The sequence below is a fragment of the Capra hircus genome, chromosome 15 (assembly GCF_001704415.2).
Source record: "Capra hircus breed San Clemente chromosome 15, ASM170441v1, whole genome shotgun sequence".
Taxonomy (NCBI): domain Eukaryota; kingdom Metazoa; phylum Chordata; class Mammalia; order Artiodactyla; family Bovidae; genus Capra; species Capra hircus.
Window position 1 is genome coordinate 38,869,595 of NC_030822.1, and position 22,674 is coordinate 38,892,268.

General features: G+C 46.0%; 1 protein-coding gene across 5 annotated transcripts in view; it reads right to left on the bottom strand.

The window, feature by feature from the left end:
• The window catches only part of SCUBE2 (signal peptide, CUB domain and EGF like domain containing 2), a 70,153-nt gene extending 51,774 nt beyond the window's left edge, over positions 1 to 18,379 (bottom strand). For 3 of the 5 annotated variants that reach the window (XM_018059517.1, XM_018059519.1, XM_018059515.1), the window contains exons 1-4: positions 18,175 to 18,379; positions 16,904 to 17,026; positions 10,085 to 10,210; positions 4,870 to 5,004 (exon numbers count right to left, since the gene is read on the bottom strand). In XM_018059517.1, coding sequence (XP_017915006.1) covers positions 4,870 to 5,004; positions 10,085 to 10,210; positions 16,904 to 17,026; positions 18,175 to 18,289 — 499 coding nt within the window. In that variant the 5' untranslated portion in view covers positions 18,290 to 18,379. Of the gene's footprint in view, positions 1 to 4,869; positions 5,005 to 5,287; positions 5,968 to 10,084; positions 10,211 to 16,903; positions 17,027 to 18,174 lie in introns of those variants that run through there. The other 2 variants (XM_018059516.1, XM_018059518.1) reach the window with 2 other exon arrangements.

The following is a 22,674-nucleotide window of genomic DNA, read 5'->3' on the forward strand; positions in this document are numbered from 1 at the left end:
ATACCCAAGAGTATTCTCAAAACCTCTCCCTGGTTTGCACAACATTAATAGGTATGTCATATCTTTTTTTCTTATTCATACTGTTCATGGGGTTCAGTAAGATACTTTATTTTCTTGGGCTCCAAAATTACTGCAGATGGTAACTGCAGCCATGAAATCAAAAGATGCTTGCTCCTTGGAAGAAAAGCTCCGACCAACCTAGACAGCATATTAAAAAGCAGAGACATCATCTTCATCTAGACTGAGAGGGGTGAGGGGCAGCTGATTCCATCTCCTAATGACCTCATTTCTTTAAAAAAAAATAATTTTATTAAAAAAAAAATAAAAAGCAGAGACATTACTTTACCGACAAAGGTCCATATAGTCAAAGCTATGGTTTTTCCAGTAGTCATTATGGATGTGAGAATTGGACCATAAAGAAAGCTGAGCACCAAAGAATTGATGCTTTTGAACTGTGGTGTTGGAGAAGACTCTTGAGAGTCCCTTGGACTGCATGGGAGATCCAACCAGTCCATCCTAAAGGAAATCAGTCCTGAATATTCATTGGAAGGACTGATGCTGAAGGTGAAGCGTCAATACTTTGGCCACCTGATGCGAAGAACTGACTCATTAGAAAAGACCCTGATGCTGGGAAAGATTGAAGACAGGAGGAGAAGGGGACGACAGAGGATGAGATGGTTGAATGGCATCACCGACTCGATGGACATCAGTTTGAGCAAGCTCTGGGAGTTGGTGATGGACAGGGAAGCCTGGTGTGCTGCAGTCTATTGGGTTGCAAAGAGTCAGACATGACTGAGTGACTGAACTGAACTAAATAGGTATGTATTCATGTGATGCTTTTTTGCATTTGTGCAATGTAACTCTAAAACATTTTTAAGAGTAGGGATTTTATAATAAAAAACATTTAAAAAATAAAAAATATTTTTAAAAAAAAGAGTAGGGATTTTGTTCTCATTGATTCTGCGCTGACAAGACATTTTCTAATACTGGAAGTGGCACTCTTTTAACATGAGTACAAAAAGATTTCATTCGACTTTTCCAGTATCCAATACTGCTCTGTATTGTGCCCCTAAAACCTTAGCCAATTGGTTCTAATGAAGTCAAAAGTCATTTCTCTCCAAATCTCACCATGGGCCCCATGGATCTATGCTTAACTGGAATGGTTGTTTTAATACACAGATGTCATTTCTATTCCAAAAGAGAGGGCAACAGCTAATACATCCCACATTCTCTTAAAACCTTGTTTTTTATCTGACAGTTACGAGCTGTTTGAGCTCCAGCACTCAATCTGCTGGAGGCGGTTGGGATCCATTCACCCGTGCCAAGGGCTGCTGTCAATTAACACAGAAAGAAGCTTGCACTGGGTTGGAGGGGGGAGCTTTCTCTTGGCTTGGGCCAGTGATTTCTGAAGACATTATTTGCTCCCAGTACTAAGATGCCACAGGAGGTGGGAGCTGCCTCCAGGAAGCACCCTGTCCTCCTAAGAAGGAGCCAGCATTACAGCCAGCATTACAGTTGTTCTTGGATCAGCAGGGCATTTACAATAACAGGCTCCAGGAGCATCTGGGGGTAAATGTAACAGTGCCCAAGAAAAGGCAGCAGTAGAAACATTATTTCCCTTCCCTACAGGAGACTATCCTCCACATCTCATGCCGGCCTTTCAGATGTTTCTGATGCTGGGCTGCACAAGATGGTTCCCAGGGTGGGGGATGGGGGAAGCACCCCAAAGTACACTCCCATACAAATCAGCTGCTTCTTCCTCTTTTTCTTTTTCATTCCGTTCACAAGTCTGTTAAGATGTTTGCAAAGTGAACTTTACTGCTTCTCAGAGCAATTCATTTGCACAAGCAATATTTTGTAAGAACTGACTGTGCACCAGATACCATGGGGATGCACAAAGAAGTTGCCCCCTGATGTCATATCATATCAAGCAAGACCTAAAGTTACCAGAAGACACTAAAGGTTTAAATGGCTCTGGGAATGCTAGGGGCTTTTTAAGAGGGGCCCCCGAAGCTTTTCAGAGTACCTGACTCAAAACAAGGCCACTGCTAGGGTAGGCAGATGGACTGGTCCAAACTGGGCGACCCAGCTAGGGTCCTGGCTATCCCAGAAACTGCCTGGACAGTTATGTTTAGGACTGTTAGTTCACCAGGAAGGAAACAGCTCAGAAACCTGAAAAATATCCCATTCTGGGGGACCCCTGGCCCAGGGTCTCACTGAAGTACATTATTGGAAACTGAATAAAAATAAGCTTTGCAAATAGGGCAAGAAAAGGAAGAAATAGCCCCTGTTAACAGCACAGCCCCTTACTCACTAACCTGCCACCTTGCCCAATACTCTAAAAAGGCAGAGGTGCAAACATTTAGAAATATTCTCAGAGAGGACAAAACAAAAGAGGAATGCTCATTTTGAGAGCCTGAGCACCCATGAATAGGGACAAAGGCAGACTGGGGCCATGTGTCTCTCTCCAGCCTACCCCCATTACATGGGTGAAAACACACAGTCTCTTTATCAGAACTTTGGGGTCTCTAAGGATGAAAAAAACACAAATAGCTTGAGTTTCTCTCGGAATTAACTAGTGTGATCCCTTATATTAAAGAACATTTAGTATATAATTATTAATAACAACATTGATGACTCTAGAAAATACTAGCTTGCAGTGTTTACCTTCTTTCAACCATTTTTAAAGGATCAGCTGTGGATTTTAAAGTCTATTTTAATATAGATTTCGGGAGTTTAATGTGCACTTCAAGGAGGGCATCCTAAGGGGAATACTGTTTACAGCTGGCTCTATTTGGAGAGTTGCTGCTGCTGCTAAGTCGCTTCAGTCGTGTCCAACTCTGCGCGACCCCAGAGACGGCAGCCCACTAGGCTCCCCCATCCCTGGGATTCTCCGGAACACTGGAGTGGGTTGCCATTTCCTTCTCCAATGCATGAAAGTGAAAAGTGAAAGTGAAGTCGCTCAGTTGTGCCCGACTCTTAGAGACCCCATGGACTGCAGCCTACCAGGCTTCTCCGTCCATGGGATTTTCCAGGCAAGAGTACTGGAGTGGGGTGCCATTGCCTTCTCCGATTTGGAGAGTTAAAACCCTACAATGGAATTGGGCAGCTGCAAACTGCTCTAATCTGTGGGCTCACGCCACTGTGAATTCACTCAGCAGCCAGGTTGAAACACAACAGAAAATCACAGAGTGCTTCCAGAACACAACTCCAATACTTGGACTTGGGTTATAGCCCCAAACAAATATGCTCATTTTAAACACTCTTTAGGGGTTCTAAGAATGTCTGAATCATAAAAAAACTTAGAAAATACAGATTGTGGAAAGGACCTGCTCTTATGGTCTTGCAGTCCGAGGAGCCTGTGTCTATAATCAGTCTGGGGACTTGGGGACAGGAGAAAGGGGCTGAATCACTGCTCTGGAGGAGCGAGGGTAAGAGAAGGTCTTAATCACTGCCAGTGGCTTCACGAGAGATGGGACCCATACTGGGGGTGTTCAAGCACAGCTCTACCTACAGGACCACCAGCTCTACCTCCCCGCCACCTGAAGAGGAAGCCAGAGGGACTTTCCAGGAAGCAGCTTTGAGCAACCAAAGGGGAGGGGTCCTGAGATCAGGATCATTCTCGTGCTGCTGGCCTCTTAATTCAGCCTCCAACAAGAGGCACAGCTCATGGAAGAGTCCAGAGAACCCTGCAGGGGAAATGAAAATCAAACCTGCCACTCAGTCAAGGGCCACACCTAAAGAGATAAAAGATCACCTGATCAGAGCCAGGGGCTATGCGTAACCAGCTCACACTCTGACAGTGAGCAGGCTGGGGGATAAGGGCATCCAACTCCCCATTTCTCTGACTCCTCTTCTTAGTACCCAAACAGCTGGTGAGGGCTAAGGAAGGAGCCATCATTCTTGGAAAATGAGGCAAAAATCATCTTCCACAAAGAAACCCTTGAAAAATCACCTGAACTACCACAATTAAAATAATAAATCTATAAATCTTGTGATTAAATAGCAGAAAAACTGAAAATCACCTCATTTTAACTTATGAGGATGAACAAGCAGCACAAAGGGGTTCATAGTCTAGTATTTGGAGCACTTCCCTTAAAAGCAGGCACGGACAGCCATGGGAGACATACAGCCATCAAAGTGTGGTTCTGTGGCTTAAGAAAGAGCAGGGAAGAATGGAAACCACAGCACTGAGTTAAAAATGGCTGGCTGGCCACAAGAACTTAATGCCTTTCCCTCCTGACAATCCACTGAACTAACAGAAAAAGAAAATAGATATAAACACAAAGCAGACAGAACGAAAGCCATCAGAGGAGAGTTTTATGCAAATTTATGGAGAAATGGTGAATGGCAATATGGGTGAAGGAAACCCTAAAATAGAGACCCCCCAGTCTGGGGAAGGGGTCCACCTGCCCCCTGGAATCCCAGAGGTCAGAGTTCAAAACTACAAAGTATAGGGAAGGCCCGCTCTTGCTGAAAACAGGGCCGTTTACTGAGTCTCCACAGGAAGGCTCCAGCCCCTCCCGCCCTCCCCACTAAGAGCAGGCTTGCACTTGGTGCTGTGCTTTGCAGCACCTTTTTCAAAAACTTGGCAGATCATTTCTTCTGAGACATCGTCATGTTTGAAATGTGCTCTATTTAGAGATTAGAATCAGCAACTGTGAGAGTCTGAAGAGACCTCAGATCTCACCCAGACCAACTCTCTCATTTCGCCAGGTGAAGAAGGTGAAGCTGAAATACCCTGCGTACTCATCAGGCCTCCAGACTTTACACACGGCACGCTTTCCCTCTAGAGTCACTGGGGGGTAGGGGGACTCTCAGATGTGACCCTGCCCCTCTCCCCGCCTCCCCCCGGCCAAGCAGAGATACCTTCTGAGCGGTGAATGCACGTGTGCTGATTGTCGCTCAGGAAGAAGCCCTCCTTGCAGCGGCACTCGTAGCTCCCCATGACGTTGACGCAGGTGTGCTGGCAGCCACCATTGTTCTCCAGGCACTCGTCCACATCTGCAGGGGGAGAAGGCTGAGCCTTTGCTTGTGGGGCTGCTTCACACACACCCCCTCCCGGCACACTCCCACCCCCCACCCAACTCCCCACCCCACTGCCCAGCAGCTCAGGGGCTCCTGCTAAGCAGAGACGAGGTCCCTCTTCAGGTCCTTGTGTCACAGAAGCTCTCAGAATTGAAGCTAGTGGGACTGCAGGTAATTAACTCCAGCCCTCACGAGTCCGTGGCTCCCTTAAACAGGCCCTCCACCTGGACACAAGGCAATCAGTCCAGTGAGTATTTACCTTCTCTTTCCAAAGCTCGGTGCTAGAGGAGACAATGAAACACAGACGAGTAAGACGCAATTCCCTGGCTCTAGGAGCATCCCCTTCAGCGAAGGGAAAGAGACACTGTAGGAGTAATGGTGAGGTGAGGGAAATGGTGGTACAGAGGACGGAGGTCACATCTGGCTGCGGGTTTCAGGATGGGTTCCTTGGAAAAGCTGATGAAGGCGTGAGCCTTGCAGTCTTTCTTCAATGATAAACCAGGAGAAGGGGCTGGAGGCAGAAGAAAGGGCATGAGTGCAGCAGGAAGGCTGGGGGACATGGAGGATGTCCAGATAACTGTGGGTCATTCCATTTGACTGAAGCATGGTATAGGTAGGGAAGTTACAGGAGATAGAGCTGGGAAAACAAATTGGGGTCGCAATGCAGAGGACCTTAAATACCAGGCGAAGAAGTTCCCACTTCATCAGAGAGGCAATTGGAAATCACGGGAGCTGGGATGACACGGTCAGCCCCTCATGTTGGGAAGGATAAGACAGCACTGAGGGGAGGGACACAGGGAAGGGAAGAACTGAAACCTGGGAGTCCAGCTTCAAGCATGCACCTGAAATAGCCATGGCTGGTGCCAGTAGGCACCTGACCTGGGGCCTGGCCGTGAGGATGCCTGCTGCTGTTCAGTTGCTCGTCATGTCCGACTCTTTGCAACTCCAAGAAGTGCAGCACATCCCTGTCCTTAACTATCTCCTGGAGTTTGCTCAAACTCATGCCCATTGAGTTGGTGACCTAAAGAAAATCAACCCTGAATATTCATTGGAAGGATTGATGCTGAAGCTCCAATACTTAAGCTGCCTAATGCAAAGAGTCAACTCACAGGAAAAGACCCTGATGCTGGGAAAGATTGAGGGCAGGAGGAGAAGGGGACAACAGAGGGGATGCCTATGATGGAAGAAATAAAGGAGAACTGTGGACAAGGTGTCACGTGGACATAGGGTGAGGTGGCTGAGAAACATGGGGAAGAACTGGGGGTGGAGATTGGTTGGTCCCCAGCAGGGCAGGGAGGTGATACATTTGAGATGCTGACATCCAGGGCTAGATCCAGTAGGCTGTTGGAAACCTGAGCCCGGTGTGAAGACAGCTCTGGAAACCACTTACTTGTGGTGTCCTGATAAAATGCTGGAGGCAGCTGAGCAAGTCAAAGGCAAGAGTGTAGGAAGGGAGAGAGGAGAGCAGCTGAGCAAGTCAAAGGCAGGAGTGTAGGAAGGGAGAGGAGAGGAGAGCGAGGAGATGGCCAGAGGAAGAATTTGAAGAACTCTGAGGGTAGCAGGATGAGAGAGCAGGAGCCCCAATAAAGAAGCCATCAGCAGGGAGGGAGGGAGCCTTGACCCAGTGCTGTGCCCTCAGGGGAAAGTTAGAGGACCTTTCTTCCACTGAGTCACACACTCTCCTGTACATGGCTCCATCAATACACTTACCGCTATGCATTCTCAAATTTTTTTTTAATCTGTACCTTTTGACTCCTCAAAATTGTTTATTTATCCATCTCCACTAGATTGCAAACTCCTTGAAGACATATTTTTAAAATACATATATATTTAGCATAGCCCTGTAACCTGCAGGCACATATTAACTCTTCAATGCATGAACAAACAAGAAGAGCATAGCATCATCAGAGCTAAAGAAGAGGAAACTTCCAGAAAAATCCCAGATCTGATAGAGGCTTGAGGAGAAGGCTAATGTAAAAAGCAATTTATTTTCTCCAGCCCTGATTTCCCATGTGCCTATCACTAGCTCCTGGGGGCATCTGTAACAGGAACATTCACATTTAAATATCTGTTATCTGGTTTCAAGCTTCAGATCTTACAGTCATCCGTCCTCCCACACTACCCAGCAGATGCCTTTCTAAACTGATGGGACTCCAGCCATCCCCTGAAGCCTAACAAACTCGCCCTTCTCCGTGCCAAAGGGTGAAGGGAGCACATTCCGGAGGATGAGAGATGCTGGGACACACCTGGCCTGGCTGTTCCTGCAGAGAGGACTGGGGTGAGCAGGAGCGATCTGTCTCTCTGGACACCAACACCTGGCCTGGCTCTGAGTTGCCCCACCCTACCCTATGCTTCACCCACTATTCCTTTTCTCCAAAGCAATGAGAAATGTATCAAGTTGGGTGATGCACTCGGATTAAAGTGAAAGTCACTCAGTCGTGTCCAACTCTATGCAATCCCATGGACTATACAGTCCATGGAATTCTCCAGGCCAGAATACTGGAGTAGGTAGTCTTTCCCTTCTCCAGGGGATCTTCCCAACCCAGGAATCGAACCCAGGTCTCCCGCATTGCAGGTGGATTCTTTACCAATTGAGCTATCAGGGAATGAATTAATACCAAAGTTCACATGCACACTAAGCTGGTGAGTTTCTTCAGAGCATAAAACAGTGTTTCACAACCTGGCCGCAGGTTAGAACGCTGATATCTGGGTCACACTGGTCTAACTAGCCTTGGATGAGACCTGGTGTCATTTTAAACTTCTCAAGTGATGCTACAAGACCTAATAGCTATTCCGTGCTCCCAGATATTCAATAAACAGAAATGGAATTCAGGTGGGGTGAGCTGTCTGGAAGAGCTACATTTTGTTTTTCAGGCTTACAGGCACCCAAGATCCTGGAGCAATCTGGGTAGACAGCCAGAACTCAGTGGTATTTGTCCCCTGCGTATCCTGGCTCATATATCGGCAGCAGGTGTAGGGTCAGGGGCTGAGGAGAGGTAGGGGCCATCCAAGAGAACACAGGAAACTGCCACTCCTAAATTTTGATACTGAGCTCCTTCCCTGTCACAAAATGCTTTTCTGCTCTTTTGAGTCCAAATGGCAGAGAGGTTTCTCTGTGTGCTGGCCCTGCTCTTCACGTATCACTGTATTTTCTCTTGCCTTCCTTTTCATAGACTCCTGAGCCCCTTCAGAGGTACTCAATGGATGTTCAGAGTCTTTCTGCAAGGCAGACTCTTGCTACCAAACCCAGAAAGAGAGCCCAGAGAGGGGGAAATGGAAATAGTCTGCTGAAATATCTGAGCCAGGCAAGGAAGAACTTGGGGCCTCCGGATTTCTGAGCAGGCCTTTACTCCAAATGACCCCACCCAAGGTCCTGAGTCCTTAACTCTTGGACAGTTCTGCGTGTTGTTCTTCAGAAGTTCCCACTTACCCTAGGCTGTGAGTTTGAGCACAACTGATCAATGGGTCTTCCATCAACTACAGATCCTCAACATGCCGTTGGCTAATCAAAGGGAAATAAGTGATTTCCCACAGAAAATGTGTGGTTTTTTTTAAACATACTGTAAATTACACACTAAATATAATTTCTTTTTTTTTTTAGTTTTTAATTAATCTCAATTTATTGCTGCTCTCAGGACTGTGTCTCTAATGTGTCTTTTGGTGGTGCTGATGACCTAGAAAGTTGCAGAGGGATTAGTGAGTCCCAGCCCTCAATCTCTCCTCCCTGAGAGCTACAGGCTTGGAAGGCCAAGTGGTCTAACCAGTGCTGGACCTCTCATACCACACACAGACAGGGAGGGACAGAGTCGACATCAGGTGACATGACAAAGGTCATATCAGGCCTAAGTTCCAAATACTCTCCTTCCCCAACACTCAAAATACAAATTCGGCCTATACTCACTTAGCGACCTTTAGGGCTTCCCCAGCAGCTCCGTCGGTAAAGAATCTGCCTGCAATACAGCAGACTGCCTGTAATGCTGGAGTCAGATGCAGGTTTGATCCCTGGGTTGGAAAGATCCCCTAGAGAAGGAAGTGGCAACCCATTCCAGCATTCTTGCCTGGGAAATCCCATGGACAGAGGAGCCTGGCAGGCTACAGTCTATGGGACCATGGGATCGTAAGAGTTGGACTTAACTTGGTGACTAAATCACCACCACCACCATGCTCATCTCAAAGCATTTGATCAAGCGGCCATTTCCACTGCACAGCAAGGGAGCATCTGAATTAGCTGTCCCCGCAGAGGTGGGGCCTGGCTCAAGCTTCTCTTGGTTAGCCAAATGGACATCAGTGGGTCAACCACATGAAGGATTGATGCCAAAGGAATCTGACATCCTCCGAGTCCCATGATGTCCTCTGTACCACTGCTAACCTCGGCCTTCAAGTGCAATTAGACCATAAACACTTGCCTTCCAGGTGTGCCACATCTTCTAAGACCATCCAACATTCAGCCCTATCCAACTGCTTGCTATTTTTAAGTTCTGTTTTATTCCTAGCATAAGGAACCAATGTAAACAATGCTCTTTGCAGTTCCTAACTCAGAGACTGAAACTCTAACAGATGTTTTTGGTTTGTGGGATACTAGGAGGATGTTAATGGAAGGTTTCTGTTTTAATTTTTCTCTCTTTGAAGGAAAAAGAAGGGAGTCTATCTGGCTGAGATCCAAGCACACATGTGGAATATTTACGACAAATAGTTTTACATGATTCTGGAATAGAGGTATTTACAGGATTAAAGAAATAGCTTTAAGTCAAGACCCTTTTAACACAAGACTAAAGATCTTAAAAGTAACAAGTCAATGCCAGAAAGTCAATAAGTACTAATGACAATATCCACCCACCTCCTTGGACGGTGGAGGGTTTATATTATGAATGACCAGATAAAAACTAAAATACATACCCTGGTTTTCTATTAGGGAGTATGATTTCTCGGGAGCCAGAAAACACAAGTTTATGATCCCAGTTTTCTTTTAAGAATATGTTTTTGTCAAAGAAAAGAAAGGGGTGGGGTGCTAGAGGGGAGGTAAATGATAATTACCATTTCTACCTGTTTTTCTTACCGAGACAATTATGACCATCATGAGCCAACATGAAGCCATCGAAACAAGTGCAGCGATAATTGCCAGGAATATTCAAACAGTCATGGACACAGCCTCCATTGAGTTCATTTTCACATTCATCAATATCTGAGGAGTAAAACAGAAGTAAGCCACACAGGCACTATTTCTTTAATGTAGAGAAATATATATTTGCCTTTTAACCAGCCATCCCACTTCTAGGAATCTCCAACAACAGTAAAAATTAATATACATGAGGTTATTCACTGCAGAATTTGTAATTACAAAATACTGGAAAAAACCTAAATGTCCATAATAAATAGTTAAAGAATTAAGGTACGTTTACTTGGTGGAATACTGTGCAGCTGTTAAAAAGAAACAATGGGAAAGATCTCTACAAACTGATTCGGAGTGATTTTTAGAATATACTAATAAGTAAAAAAGAGTCAAAATGCATAAGATTATTTGTTATATGTTATCTTCATGTAAAAAATAAGGAGATACAAATACACATAAAATTCCAACATGCTTTTTTTTCTTCTCAGAATTAGACAAGCTTATTTTAAAATTTACATGGAAATGCAAAAGACTCAAGAGTTAAAACAATTTTGAAAAAGGAAAACATATTTGGAAGATTTTCACTATCAAGACAGTGTATGGTACTGGCATAGAGGCAGGCAAACAGATCACTGGAACAGAATCAAGAGTCCAGAAATAAACCTGTATTTATGGTCACTTGATTTTAGACAAAAATCCTAAGGCAATTTATTGGGAGAAATGATAGTCTTTTTAACAAATGGTGCTGAGACAACCGGATATCCATATGCAAAAAAGATTCATTTAGGCCCTTATCTCATATCATACACAAAAGTCACAAAATGCATCAGAGACCTAAATGTGAGAGCTAAAACTAAAAAACTTTTAAGAGAAAAAAATATAAAAGTTTTATGAGAAAATCTTTGAGACCTTTGGTTAGGTAAAGATTTTTTTAGGTACAACATCATATATAACACAAAACACAAAATCCATACATTTAAAAATTAATAAATTGGACTTTGTGGAAATTTAAAACTTTTACATTTCAAAAGACATCATTAAGAAAGTGAAGAGAAGCACAAATTGATAGAAAATATTTGCAAATCACATACCTCATCTTATAATTCAATAAGACAAACAACCCAGTTTTAGAATGGGCAAGAGATCTGAACAGACATTTTACCAAAGACGATACGCTGGCTCAGATGGTAAAGAATCTGCCTTCAATGCAGGAGACCTAGCTTCAATCCCTGGGTTGGGAAGATACACTAGAGAAAGAAACGGCAACCCACTCCAGTATTCTTGCTTAGAGAATTCCATGGACAGAGGAGTCTTGTGGGCTACAGTCCACAGGGTCACAAAGGGCTGGACACCACTAAGTGACTAATACTCCGCTCCGACACAATAAGCACATAAAAAAAGTACATCCTTAGTTATTTGAGAAATTCAAATTATAATCACGAGATACCATTCCACACTCCCTGCTGCTGCTGCTAAGTCACTTCGTTTGTGTCCAACTCTTAGCGACCCCATGGACTGCAGCCTCCCAGGCTCCTCTGTCCATGGGATTTTCCAGGCAAGAGTACTGGAGTGGGGCGCCATTTCCTTCTCCACCACACTCCCTAGACAGTTATAATAAAAAAGACAGACAGGGACTTCTCTGGTGGTGTCGTGGATAAGAATCTGCCTGCCGATGCAGGGGACATGGGTTTGACCCCTGGTTTGGGAAGACCCCACATGCCATAGGGGAACATGTGCTTCAACTACTGAGCCCCTGTTCTGCAACTACTGAAGCCTGTGCGCCTACAGCCTGTGCTGAGCGACAAGAGAAGTCAGCCACAAGAAGCAGCCCATGGACCAAAACTAGAGAGGAGCCCCCACTCGCCGCAACTAGAGAAAGCCCACACAAAGCAAAGGAGACCCAGCACAGCCGGAAATCAACCACTTTTTAAAAAGAAAGACAATGACAAATGTTGGCAAGGTCGCAGAGAAATGGGAATCCTCATACGTTGCTGATGGCAATAAGATGGCATAATAATAGTAATAAGTCACTTTGGAAAGTTCCTTGGCAGTTTCTTAAAAGATTAAGCACAAATTTACCACATAATCCAAAGATTCTACTCCTAGATATATATCCAAGGGAAATGCCAAATCACGTGTACTTGCAGGTGAATATTCACAGCACCATATTTATTTATAATAGTCTAAAAGCTGAAACAACCTAAACATCCATGAAGTACTAGCTAACAATAAAAAGGAATGAAATATCATTACAGGATATAGCATGGATGAACCTCAAAAACATTATGCTAAGCGAAAGAGGCCAAACACAAAAGACCATATATTATATAATTCCATTTAGATGAAATAGTCACAAAGGCAAAGCTACAGAAGCAGGGAAATAGGTTAGCGGTTGCCTGGAATGGGGCTGAAACTGAGACAAGGAGAATGCTTGAAGAATGTATTACGTGGTGACTGTACACCTCAACTAGTTCACTCAGAATCACTGATTTGTACATTACTTGAACTGGTGAATTTTATGCTATGTAAATTATAACTCAGTGAATAATTAAAAAGAAAATACATATTCAGTTGCTTATTTGTACAAAAGAAACGTAGGAAGGAGAAACCAGAAAGCATAGACTGGTGACCCGTGCTTGTGGGAAAAGGGCTGGAAATGAGGAATGTAAGCAGGATGGGAATGGGAGGAGGGAGTCACACCTCTGGTTTTTGTACAGCTTCGACTCAGAACCATGGTGATGCTTTACATACACACGTCAAGCAGGAAGCAGAAGCGGGGACTGAGGGGAGAGAAAAAATGGAATACAGAGAGGAACAAACGAATCCAAACGTACTATAAACGAGTAACACAACCACACCGAAGAGGATGGGGAAGAAAAGTACCAGCCTAAGTAAATTCAAAAAATACTAACTTGACTGGATATTGTAAGGCTGAAAACAAAAGCAGTTGTATATAAATACCATACCCTAATTATTATATCTGTTTTACCCACAGGATTATGGAGTAGCAATTCTGTATATACGTTATGTGTATACTGGGATTGAACAAACATATATATACGGCAAATAATGAGAGTCAGGCTTCTCACTGTTAGAGAAAGAAGTTACACATAAGCCAAGAGGGAGGTTAGAATAATCCTGTGATACTGCTTTGGAATCTGAAATATCCATATAACTCACTGTTTTTAATAGAGAGAGAAACGCATAGATAAAAGGAATAAAAATAGATAAGTGTGTATGTGTGGGTTAGTATACATACGTATATTTCCTAGCTCTGTCCACTGAGAGGGCCTAGGAGGAAAGGCATCCCAGTAACAGTGAAAATATCAAGCATCCAAAGCTTGGTTTCCATACACCATTTCCCAATAAAAGGAAAGCCAGGGGTCCTTGAAGAAGTGGTTGATTCCAGGGTTAGGGAGGGGGAAATACAGGTTGAGGCTGGAGCATTTTGTGGTATCAGAAAATTAGGAGTTTCTCAAAAAACGATGGGGGCATGTCAACAGGACACAGGAGACCATGTGAAGAAGCTTCCTGATGGCTAAAGTTGGAAGAACTTAAGCCCAAAATAAACAACTATATAATTAAATAAATACCTGTGAGTCCATACTGGCATAACATACACAAACACATAAATCAACGCATAAGTAAATGGGAAATGAGGACAGAGCTTCCTTAGAGAAGCCCTATTACTAGATGTGCAAGGAACAAGAGATATACAAAACCACCAAGAGGCACACTTTACAGTGACAACTGATGCAGGCAAGATCCACTGTGAGAGGCTAAAATCAGTGGACAAAAATGTGAGAACAAACACGATATTAGCACGGGCCAAAAGTATCTGCCCCAAGATATAGCTCTGTTGAAACAGAAAAAAATAAGTAACTTTGAGGTGGAGAAACACAGAATATATCATTTTAACCAGGTGATCAAGATTAACATCGCCTGTAGTGGGACATGTTGACATCGTGTACCCCAGCTGTGATGCACTGAAAAGCACACAAAAATACTTCTGCAGCAGCCTTTGCCAAAAGTTCCACTTTTGCATTATTAAAAATGCAGAACGAGAAAACACAGGACATTCTCTTACTGTGTCTGTTCCTACCATATCACTTTTTATCATGTGGAGACGTAACACCAACAAAAGAACTGTACTCATCCACGTGTCATTGTCAAGAAAGACCAGGAAAGACTGAGGAGCTGTCACAGACCAGAGGAGACAAGGAGACAACAGTTAAATGTACTGTGGGACTTTGAGCTGGATTCTGGAAGGGAAAAAATAGAACATTAGGGAAAAACTGGTGACATTTGAGTTAGTCTATATAGTTAATAATATTGTGCCAATGTTAATTTCCTGGTTTTAATACTCTACTGCAGTTATGTAAGTTGCTAACACTAGGGTAAAATAAGTAGCAGACATATGTAACGAATTCTGCACTATTTTTGCAAATTTTCTGAAGTCTAAAATTAATTCAAAATAAAAAGTGAAAAAAAAATACAAAGGCCAAGTCTAGATTCATCCCTAGATGATTCAGTTCCTTAAACTTAGAAATAAGGACCATGTAATGAATATTGACCACTGAAACATCCCCTCTCCAAAGTCTGGGATATAAGCAAAGATCATTTAGAATATAACATCCTTCACCTAAAGTCACTTCTGAATCACATTATTTTAAAAATACTTACTCAGGTCCTATACTTGCATTTTTCCAACATTTTGGCAGAAGAAGTTTATGGAGTATAAAATTTTGTTCACTCTGAGCAAACCAGTTCCCATCCTTGAACTTAAATAGGGCCAAGTGACTCTGGTGATAATCACAGCACAAATGTTGTTGTCTTGTGATTATCACAAATACCACAGACGGGACCCAAGAGGCTTAAAAACTAATAAGCCAGAAAGTACACATGAAGGAGTCACATCTTTGAATATCTGTATCTTTGAGCCTTTGCAATCCTCATTTTCTTTCCTTTCCCTTCTTGGAAGAAAGTTTCCACTTATGGATCCCTGTGCCAAGAAATCCAAACTAAACAGGGAGAGCCTTACTTGCTAGGTTTATAAATACTACAAGTATTCAAAAGATCAGCTCGTCCTAGGGTTTGGGTTGAAAATGACAGTACAAAGAATACATGCCCCCTGTTAACAACGATCACCCATGGAGAGAGGAAGAGGAGGACCTTTACTTTTCTATTTCACACATTTTTGTGTTGTTTTGTATTTATAATAATAATCACAAATTATTTTGAAAACCAATTTAAAGGTGTAAGAGCAGCAATGCCGATCATTAATTCTTTTAAATTAAATAGCAAACTTTTCACTCTAAACTGTTAGTAATTCAATTTCAATTGTGATAAGCAAAACTCAACAGCTAAGAATCACCAAACTCTTGCCACTTGTCATTCAATATCATTTACTAAATATGTACTTTATTCAAAAGAAACCATGGCATGGTTTCTACCCCCAGAAAGCATACAGTGATTGGAAGTCACAGTGAAAAAGTGAAATCCCCAAGCAGTATATGAACATATGTGAATTCCAGTACTGTACATAGAATATTTAATACAGTGAGGATGTGGTATGGAGGAACTGACAGAGAAATGTTTCAGAGAGAGGTAGTCTTTTGGCCTCCCATGATATAGGGCAGATAGAGAGAGATGGCCGTCTATCTCCAGGAAAAGATGAGCTTGAAGAAACAGAAGGGCTTTATGGATGGTCCACCAACCCCACTTGCTATGAACCTGACCAGGAGCACATCTCCTCTGATGCGAGAAGTGAGAGTTTTGTTCCTCATGCACAAAAGAGACTGTAAATAATAGGATTTCACACTCAACCAAAGAGGGACACCAGGAGCTGAGTGAACAGGAGAGATGTGAGGCCAGCAACGGAGCTGGAGTTTTATCTAACATTCTTTCACCTGCAGGCTAATTGTGTGAGCATGCCCACAATCCCTTCCCAATTCCCTTGAGCCCCGTGTCTTCATCAGTAACATGAGAGACAGGACTGGCTAAGAGCTCCCAGAAGAGCCCAGCCAGCTCCAACACGCTACAACTGCCATTCCCCAAAGCAGCCTGCTCCTACGAAAGTCCACTCTACAGCCAGTTCCCAACTTCAGAATTCCCGACACGAGCTAATCCCCAGTGGCCCAGAACACAATATAGTGGAGTCCAGCCTTCAGGCTCCCAGATCTGGCGCTCTAAGGGCTTAAAATATCCCTCCACATACACTTTTCCAGGGCTGGGGCAAACCTGCAGCTCCAAACGAGGCCGCCTCCTGGTGCAGCTGTAAAGCTTGGCAGGTCACAACGCCAAACCGCCCGAAGTCATGGACAAGATGGAGTCACCAGAGCCTCAGGGGAGGGCGGAACTCTGGCACTCAGACTCCAGAGTGAGAGTACAAGCTGCCCCAGGGAGGTGAGGGATCAGCCCTGCTCTGGCAGGCATGGCTGTCTGATCAACACAGCTGTTCACTTTCTGCCCCCAAACTGAGTGGGACCAAAAGACACTACTAAAGCACCACTTTTCCTTTGCAGAAGCTAGACAAAAGGGCATTTCAGAGCCACAGGCAGATGAAACTGTATGATCAGCTCTGGGGAAAACCTGATGTTCCCAGTTTTTTAAGGATCTGAAATACATTTCAGAGAATGGGTGATGTGACCCAGGGCTGGGGTGGGAGCGTGGGAGTAGAAGCATTTCTACCAACACGAGTGGCCACTACAAGCGCTGAGGGCTTCCCCTGGTGGCCCCCACACTACTGGTTACCGGGTCACTTACCCTCACACTGCCTGCCCTCCCCTTGGTAGCCAGGCCTGCAGGAGCATTTGTAGGAGGTGGGTGTGTTCTCACACAGGGCATTGATGTGGCAGTCATCTAGCCCCTGGGCACACTCGTCCACGTCTGCAAAAGAGTACAGCAGCTCCTAGGGTGTCTCCCTAGATGACCTGGCCTTGGTCCCTCTCTAGCATCATCTCCCACCAGCCCACCCTACCTCACGTCTCACCATCTTGGAAGTCTGGGGATTGACATATGATTTCCAGGTCCTTGTTTCCAGGTGCAGACTGTTCACTCTGACTGGGATGCCCTCTCTACACAGCTCAGACCCACCTCCCCTAGGGAGCATGCCAGAACCCCAGAGTGCAGGTGAGATGCCTGCCCAGGATGTGCTCGCATATCACACTGTCATTGCTTTCCTGGCTGTCTTGGCATCTAGACGGTTGATAACAGACTGGGTCTGTGTCCCTGAGGCCACGCACAGTGCCTGGCACATGAGCAGGCGATGGTAAAGGCCTACTGAAGGAAAGACCAAGTTGGCAAAGATGATCTGAGAAACCAAGCAGGGTCTGTCAGTTTTCTCAGGGTTTGCGATATGGGGGGACAGCTCACCCTGGGCTCTGAGCACAGCACCCTGAGCCCTCCAACCAGGCAAAGCGGGAGTGGTGCCTCCACCCGCAGCCCCTCACCGCTGCCCACCCTCTCAACCTGGAAACCCGCCTGGGCAGAACAAGTATTTGCTTGGCTGATATCCCTCTAGCATGTGAACTAAAAACAAAAGTTTTGAAAGTATTGCAAGGCCAGTTAGTGCAGAACGGGGTTCCCCGATTCTCCAACAGCAGCTGTTCCACGGATAGAAACATTCCCGAAGCCCATCGGAGAACTTCCCGGCCCCGACCTCACTCTGGACCGCGGCCGGAGCCCTCAGTTTCCCCATCTCCGCAGAGGAGACTCCCAAGCCCTGCTCCTCGAACTCTGCCCGCGCGAGTCTGACCAGCAGACGCTCCGCGCGGACCGGAGCGGGAACTGTCATCAGCCCCGGGTCCCAGGCCCGGCCGCGCACTCAGGCCCCGGCCTCTAACCCGCGCGGTGACGGCGCCTCGGCCTGTCCGGCGGCTGGGGCCCCAGGGAAGCAGGGGCCACGCGGAGCCCCGCATCCGAGCCGCGATCCCGCCCTTCCCGAGCGCCCCTCACCCCCCGCCAGGGGACCCGGACCCTTCCCGGCGCCCGTCCCGCCCGGCGTGCCAGGTGCGTCCCCGCGGCCGGACACTCACCCTCCGGCGGCGCCGCGGCGCGGCCCCGATCGGGCGGGACGGCCGCCGTCAGCAGCAGCAGCAGCAGCAGCAGCGCCGGGGCAGCCCTAGGGCAGCCGCGGCCCGCGACGCCCATGGCAGGCGCGGCGGCTGCGGGCAGAGGCAGGGGAGCGCGGGCGGCGAGCGCGGCGGCGGCTCCGGGAGGTGTGTGCGGGCGCCGTGCCCGCCGCGCTCTGACACCCCCGGCCCGGCCCCGCCCGGCCCCCGAGCCCCGGCCTCATTTTCACACGGTCCTCCCCGGGCCGCCCCTCCCGGCCCCCTCCCTTCTCCCTCGCGGTCCGGGCGGAGGGGGCGCGGCCGCAGTGGCCGGCGGGCGGCTGTCAGCGGCGCGGGGGCCGGCCCCCAGTCCCCCGCGCAGGCCCCGCGCCCCAAACCCGCCGCTCCCGCACCGCCACCGCGCTCCGCCCGTTCGCGGTGTCCTCCAACTTGACCCGGTCCCTCTTGTGAGGACAAACAGCACTTTTGGCCTGAAATATTAGGACACGGGGCACCCGGAAAGTGTCCTGTGTATCTCAGAGTCCTATAGTCCCCAAACCTCGACGCCACCTATGGGACTTGACCTTCTCTCCGCTTACGAGGGGAATGTGGATGGAATGAAAGTGCTTTCGCCTCCTTCGGAGCCTCAGAAGAGCTCACTGGAGAGTGGGACCCTAGCTTCTCTGCTCACCTCAGCAGGCACTCTGTCTATGCCCTTCTCCATTCTGCTCAACCCAGGCCTTCTCTGATCCCCTGGCCCAAAGTCCTCGGATGACAGTGGCTCACTTGTCCCCCCCCCTCCACCGCCGCCCAACACACACACACACACTGCTGAGACTGTCCCTCTCTGGCAAAATGCTGGGCCCAGAATCATAACAGAAAATGTTCATTTCATTGAAAACTGGTTAAATGTATTTTTGGAGCCTAAAGTGATGGGAAAGGGGGACCAGAAGGTCAAGGATGAGCCGCCAGGAACAAGAGACAGCCCAACAGGGGCACAAGTGGTATGTACGACCACCTGAGCTAATAAACACCAGGTCTGGCCAGCTGCATGTACAAGGCAGTACTTGTCACCTGGCCCTCCAAGCAAGACATCCTTACAAGAGAACACACCTGCACAGGGCCCTCCCACACGGTCCTAGGCACAGGAGACTGGAGCTCATGATGAGTGGCATCAGCATGGCTCCAGGGGCAAAGGTAGTGGCAGTTCCCAGATGCAGCAAAACACCATACTCAGGGATTTCAATGTTCTTTGAGCTTCTCTGTATTTATTAAATTTTCTCCCGTGAATATATGCGGACATACATATGTGTATGTCTGTGTGTGTGTATATGTATATATATTAACTCCTTTGATAATCAGAAAAAAATAAACATCACAAAAATCCCCACCTAGCTCTGGCACAAAAACATGTCTCCCCACTCAGCACCTCTCCTCCACTGCCTCTGCCCCGCCCATCCCTACCACTCCCAGGATGACTGCCTCTTCACGTCTTCGTTCCAGCTTCCTAGAGCTGCTGTCCGAAGGAGAATTGCAGAAAATAACTTTTCCGTGGTTGTTTTTCTTTTGACCTTTTCATCCCCAGCTAAGGCAAGCAGGTTGCATCCCTTCTTCTATCTTTCCCCCATCCCTCCCACCCTCTTTTGTTTGGTGCTGAGAGACACTCACTCAGCTATTTCTAGTCATAAGGGTGGTTTTTTACACATTTGTAAATCTTCACGTAGTGAAACATTCTCTCCGCCTTTGTCTTTGTGTCCTTAACGGTAGCCATAAATTACTGCCTTCTTTTTCTCTCCAGCTGCATCAGGCTTCATTGCTTTTGAAATGATCAAAGTTATCTTCTTTGAAAATCCAACTAGAAACTGCCCATTGTGTGGCACAGACCTCATTAGCTCCAGTCAAAGCATATAAATACATAAAGCTGCCCGTTAAACTCTATGGGAGCCTCCTCCAGTCCTTGTGCCTGGTAAGAAATAAGACGTACTGTTCTTTCCCTTCACCATTTCCCCAAGTTTATATGTCAGTAAGAATACAAATTAATTATAAGACCCAGTGCTTCTTTGCCTAAAAGAGTCAGTTTTCCCTCGTGTTTCCTGGAAAAGTTTACCACTGGCACAGATCTCCAAAAATGCTGTGAATCCTATTTTGTTTCCCCAAACTTCCATACAAACGTTCTTTCAGCTGGTCACCTCCCAGATGCCTGGGCAACCTTTCTGACGCTTCAGATTAAAGTCAATATGGTTTACAACTGGGGAATTTCCACAGGGGAAAGGCTTCAGGGAAATTTGTGCTCAAATGTCAATGTTTTCAGTGTTCCAACATCAGGGGGGATTTGGTGGGCCCTGAGGTAGCTGCTGTCTGCCCTCCATTGTCTCACTGAGGTCCCCACACTGTCCGTGGACTAAGGCTGCACTTCCCTCTCACCTCCCTCAGGCTAACAGCCTGTGAACCAGACCGGAGGGGAGAGAGAACCCAGCCAGCCTTGTCTCACTGGTGTGGGCTTCTGGCACTAAGAAGACTGTGGAAGCAAAAACTGCGTGCCCCTGAACTGCATATGGCTGAGGTAAACTCTGCACTCGCTGGACACCTTTTAATGCCCACTTTTTTGACTCTTCAGCAGCTTTTGGAAACTCTTTTTGGCAATTCTCCTTCCCTTGGGTTTTCATGGCAGCAGGCAAGCTCCTGATTTTCCAGCCTGTCAGGAATTACCCTCTCAGTCATCTTTTCGAGATCCCCTTTCAACACCCTCTCCCCAATGGTTCGTTCATTCACTTGTTTCTGTAATAGAAATCTCCCTTTAGCTACGATTCTGTGCATTGCCTCCAGCTGTCTACTGGATACCCACACCTTGATCACCCACAGGTCCCTCAGATTCAAGACGTTCAAAATGGAGTTCATCTTCTTCCTCAAACCTGCTCCTTATCAAGCACTTCCTCTTGATAGCACCTGATAGAAAGGCACTGTCATTCTGCCAGCACTAGGTCAGAGACCTGTCAGTCACACCAGAGTCCATCTTCTCTCTTCCCACGACATACAAAATACAAACCCTCATGTCAACCCAACCTTCTTATCATCTCTCAAAACCATCCTCTTCCTTCATGCAAGCTTCCAGAGCTCAGGACCTCATCATCCCTCACTTGGTCTGTTGTTCCTAGTCGGTAGTTCTTTATCTCCCTGTTTAGAATCTTCCCTTCAGTGCATCTTCACAGTGGTTGTAGGAGTAAAATGTAAATTTTGTCACACCAATCCCAGTCTCTCTCAGGCTAAAGTCCAAATCCCTTGATCCAATCACTCTGAAAACCATTTGTGCAGTGTCTACTTAAGCAAAACATGACTACCTGCTTTTAGGTACATACCCAAGAGAAATGAGTGTTTACTCAAAAAAAAACACATACAAGAATGTTCATAATGACTGTATTCACACTAGCACAAAACTAGAAATAACTCAGATCTCCATCAAATAGAGGATGCATAAACAAATTGTGAGATATTCATTCAATGGAATACTGTAGGACAATAAAATGAACAAACTCTAACACATTCAATGATGCAGAGGCATCTCATGATTATTTATATTAAGTGAAAGAAGCCGAATACAAAAGGGTACATATGGTACAGTTCCACTTCTATGAAGGTTAAGAACAGATAGAACTAATGAATTGTGATAGAGGCCAGGATAGTAATTCCCTCTGGGAATGGGTGTTGACTGGGAAGAAGCATGAAGGAACTTTCTGGAACACTAGAAATGTTTTAGATCTTGATCTGGGTGATAGATGTATACATATGTAAAAATTCACTGAGACGCTGGCTTACACGTTAAACATTTTATGCACCTTATTGTATGTGTTTTACCTCAAAAAGTAAGTTAAAACAAGAACTGCCTAGCCAAAGAGCTTTGTGGTCTGCCTGACACCCTCTGCCCTTCCAACTTCTCTCCTACCCACAAATTATGCTCCAGCAATACTGAATTACTTGTATCAGGAGTTTGCCATTTCCCACCTCATGTATCTTTTCTTTTGCTCACACCCTTCCCTTCGCCTAAAAGACACAAAGTGGGTCTCAATAAATAAAATGCAATGTCTTGATTAACAAATGATACTGTACCCCAGGGGAACGGTGTTTGCTGAGATGTCCTCCAGACAGCAATGAGATACAGATGAAAGTACTAGAGTCTGCAGGTTAGCAGGTCCTGAGAACTAATGCAGAAAAGAAAACCCATCAGCTCTCTCACACACATTCATTTCTCCTCCGTGGATGGCTTTCAGATCTCCTGAAAAACCTTTCCAGTATGTTTGATCTGGACCCACCTCCATCTGATCTTTTGTCCCTCGCAACAGATGTTTTCCCCTGCCCCAGATACCCCCTGTTCCTCAGAGGGAAGCTGCCCCACCTTCAACTTCAGGCTCAGGAGATGGTTTAAGAAGATCAGTACTTTCATTCCATTCCCCCGCAACAATCATTGGTTCAGGGATAAACACATGACAG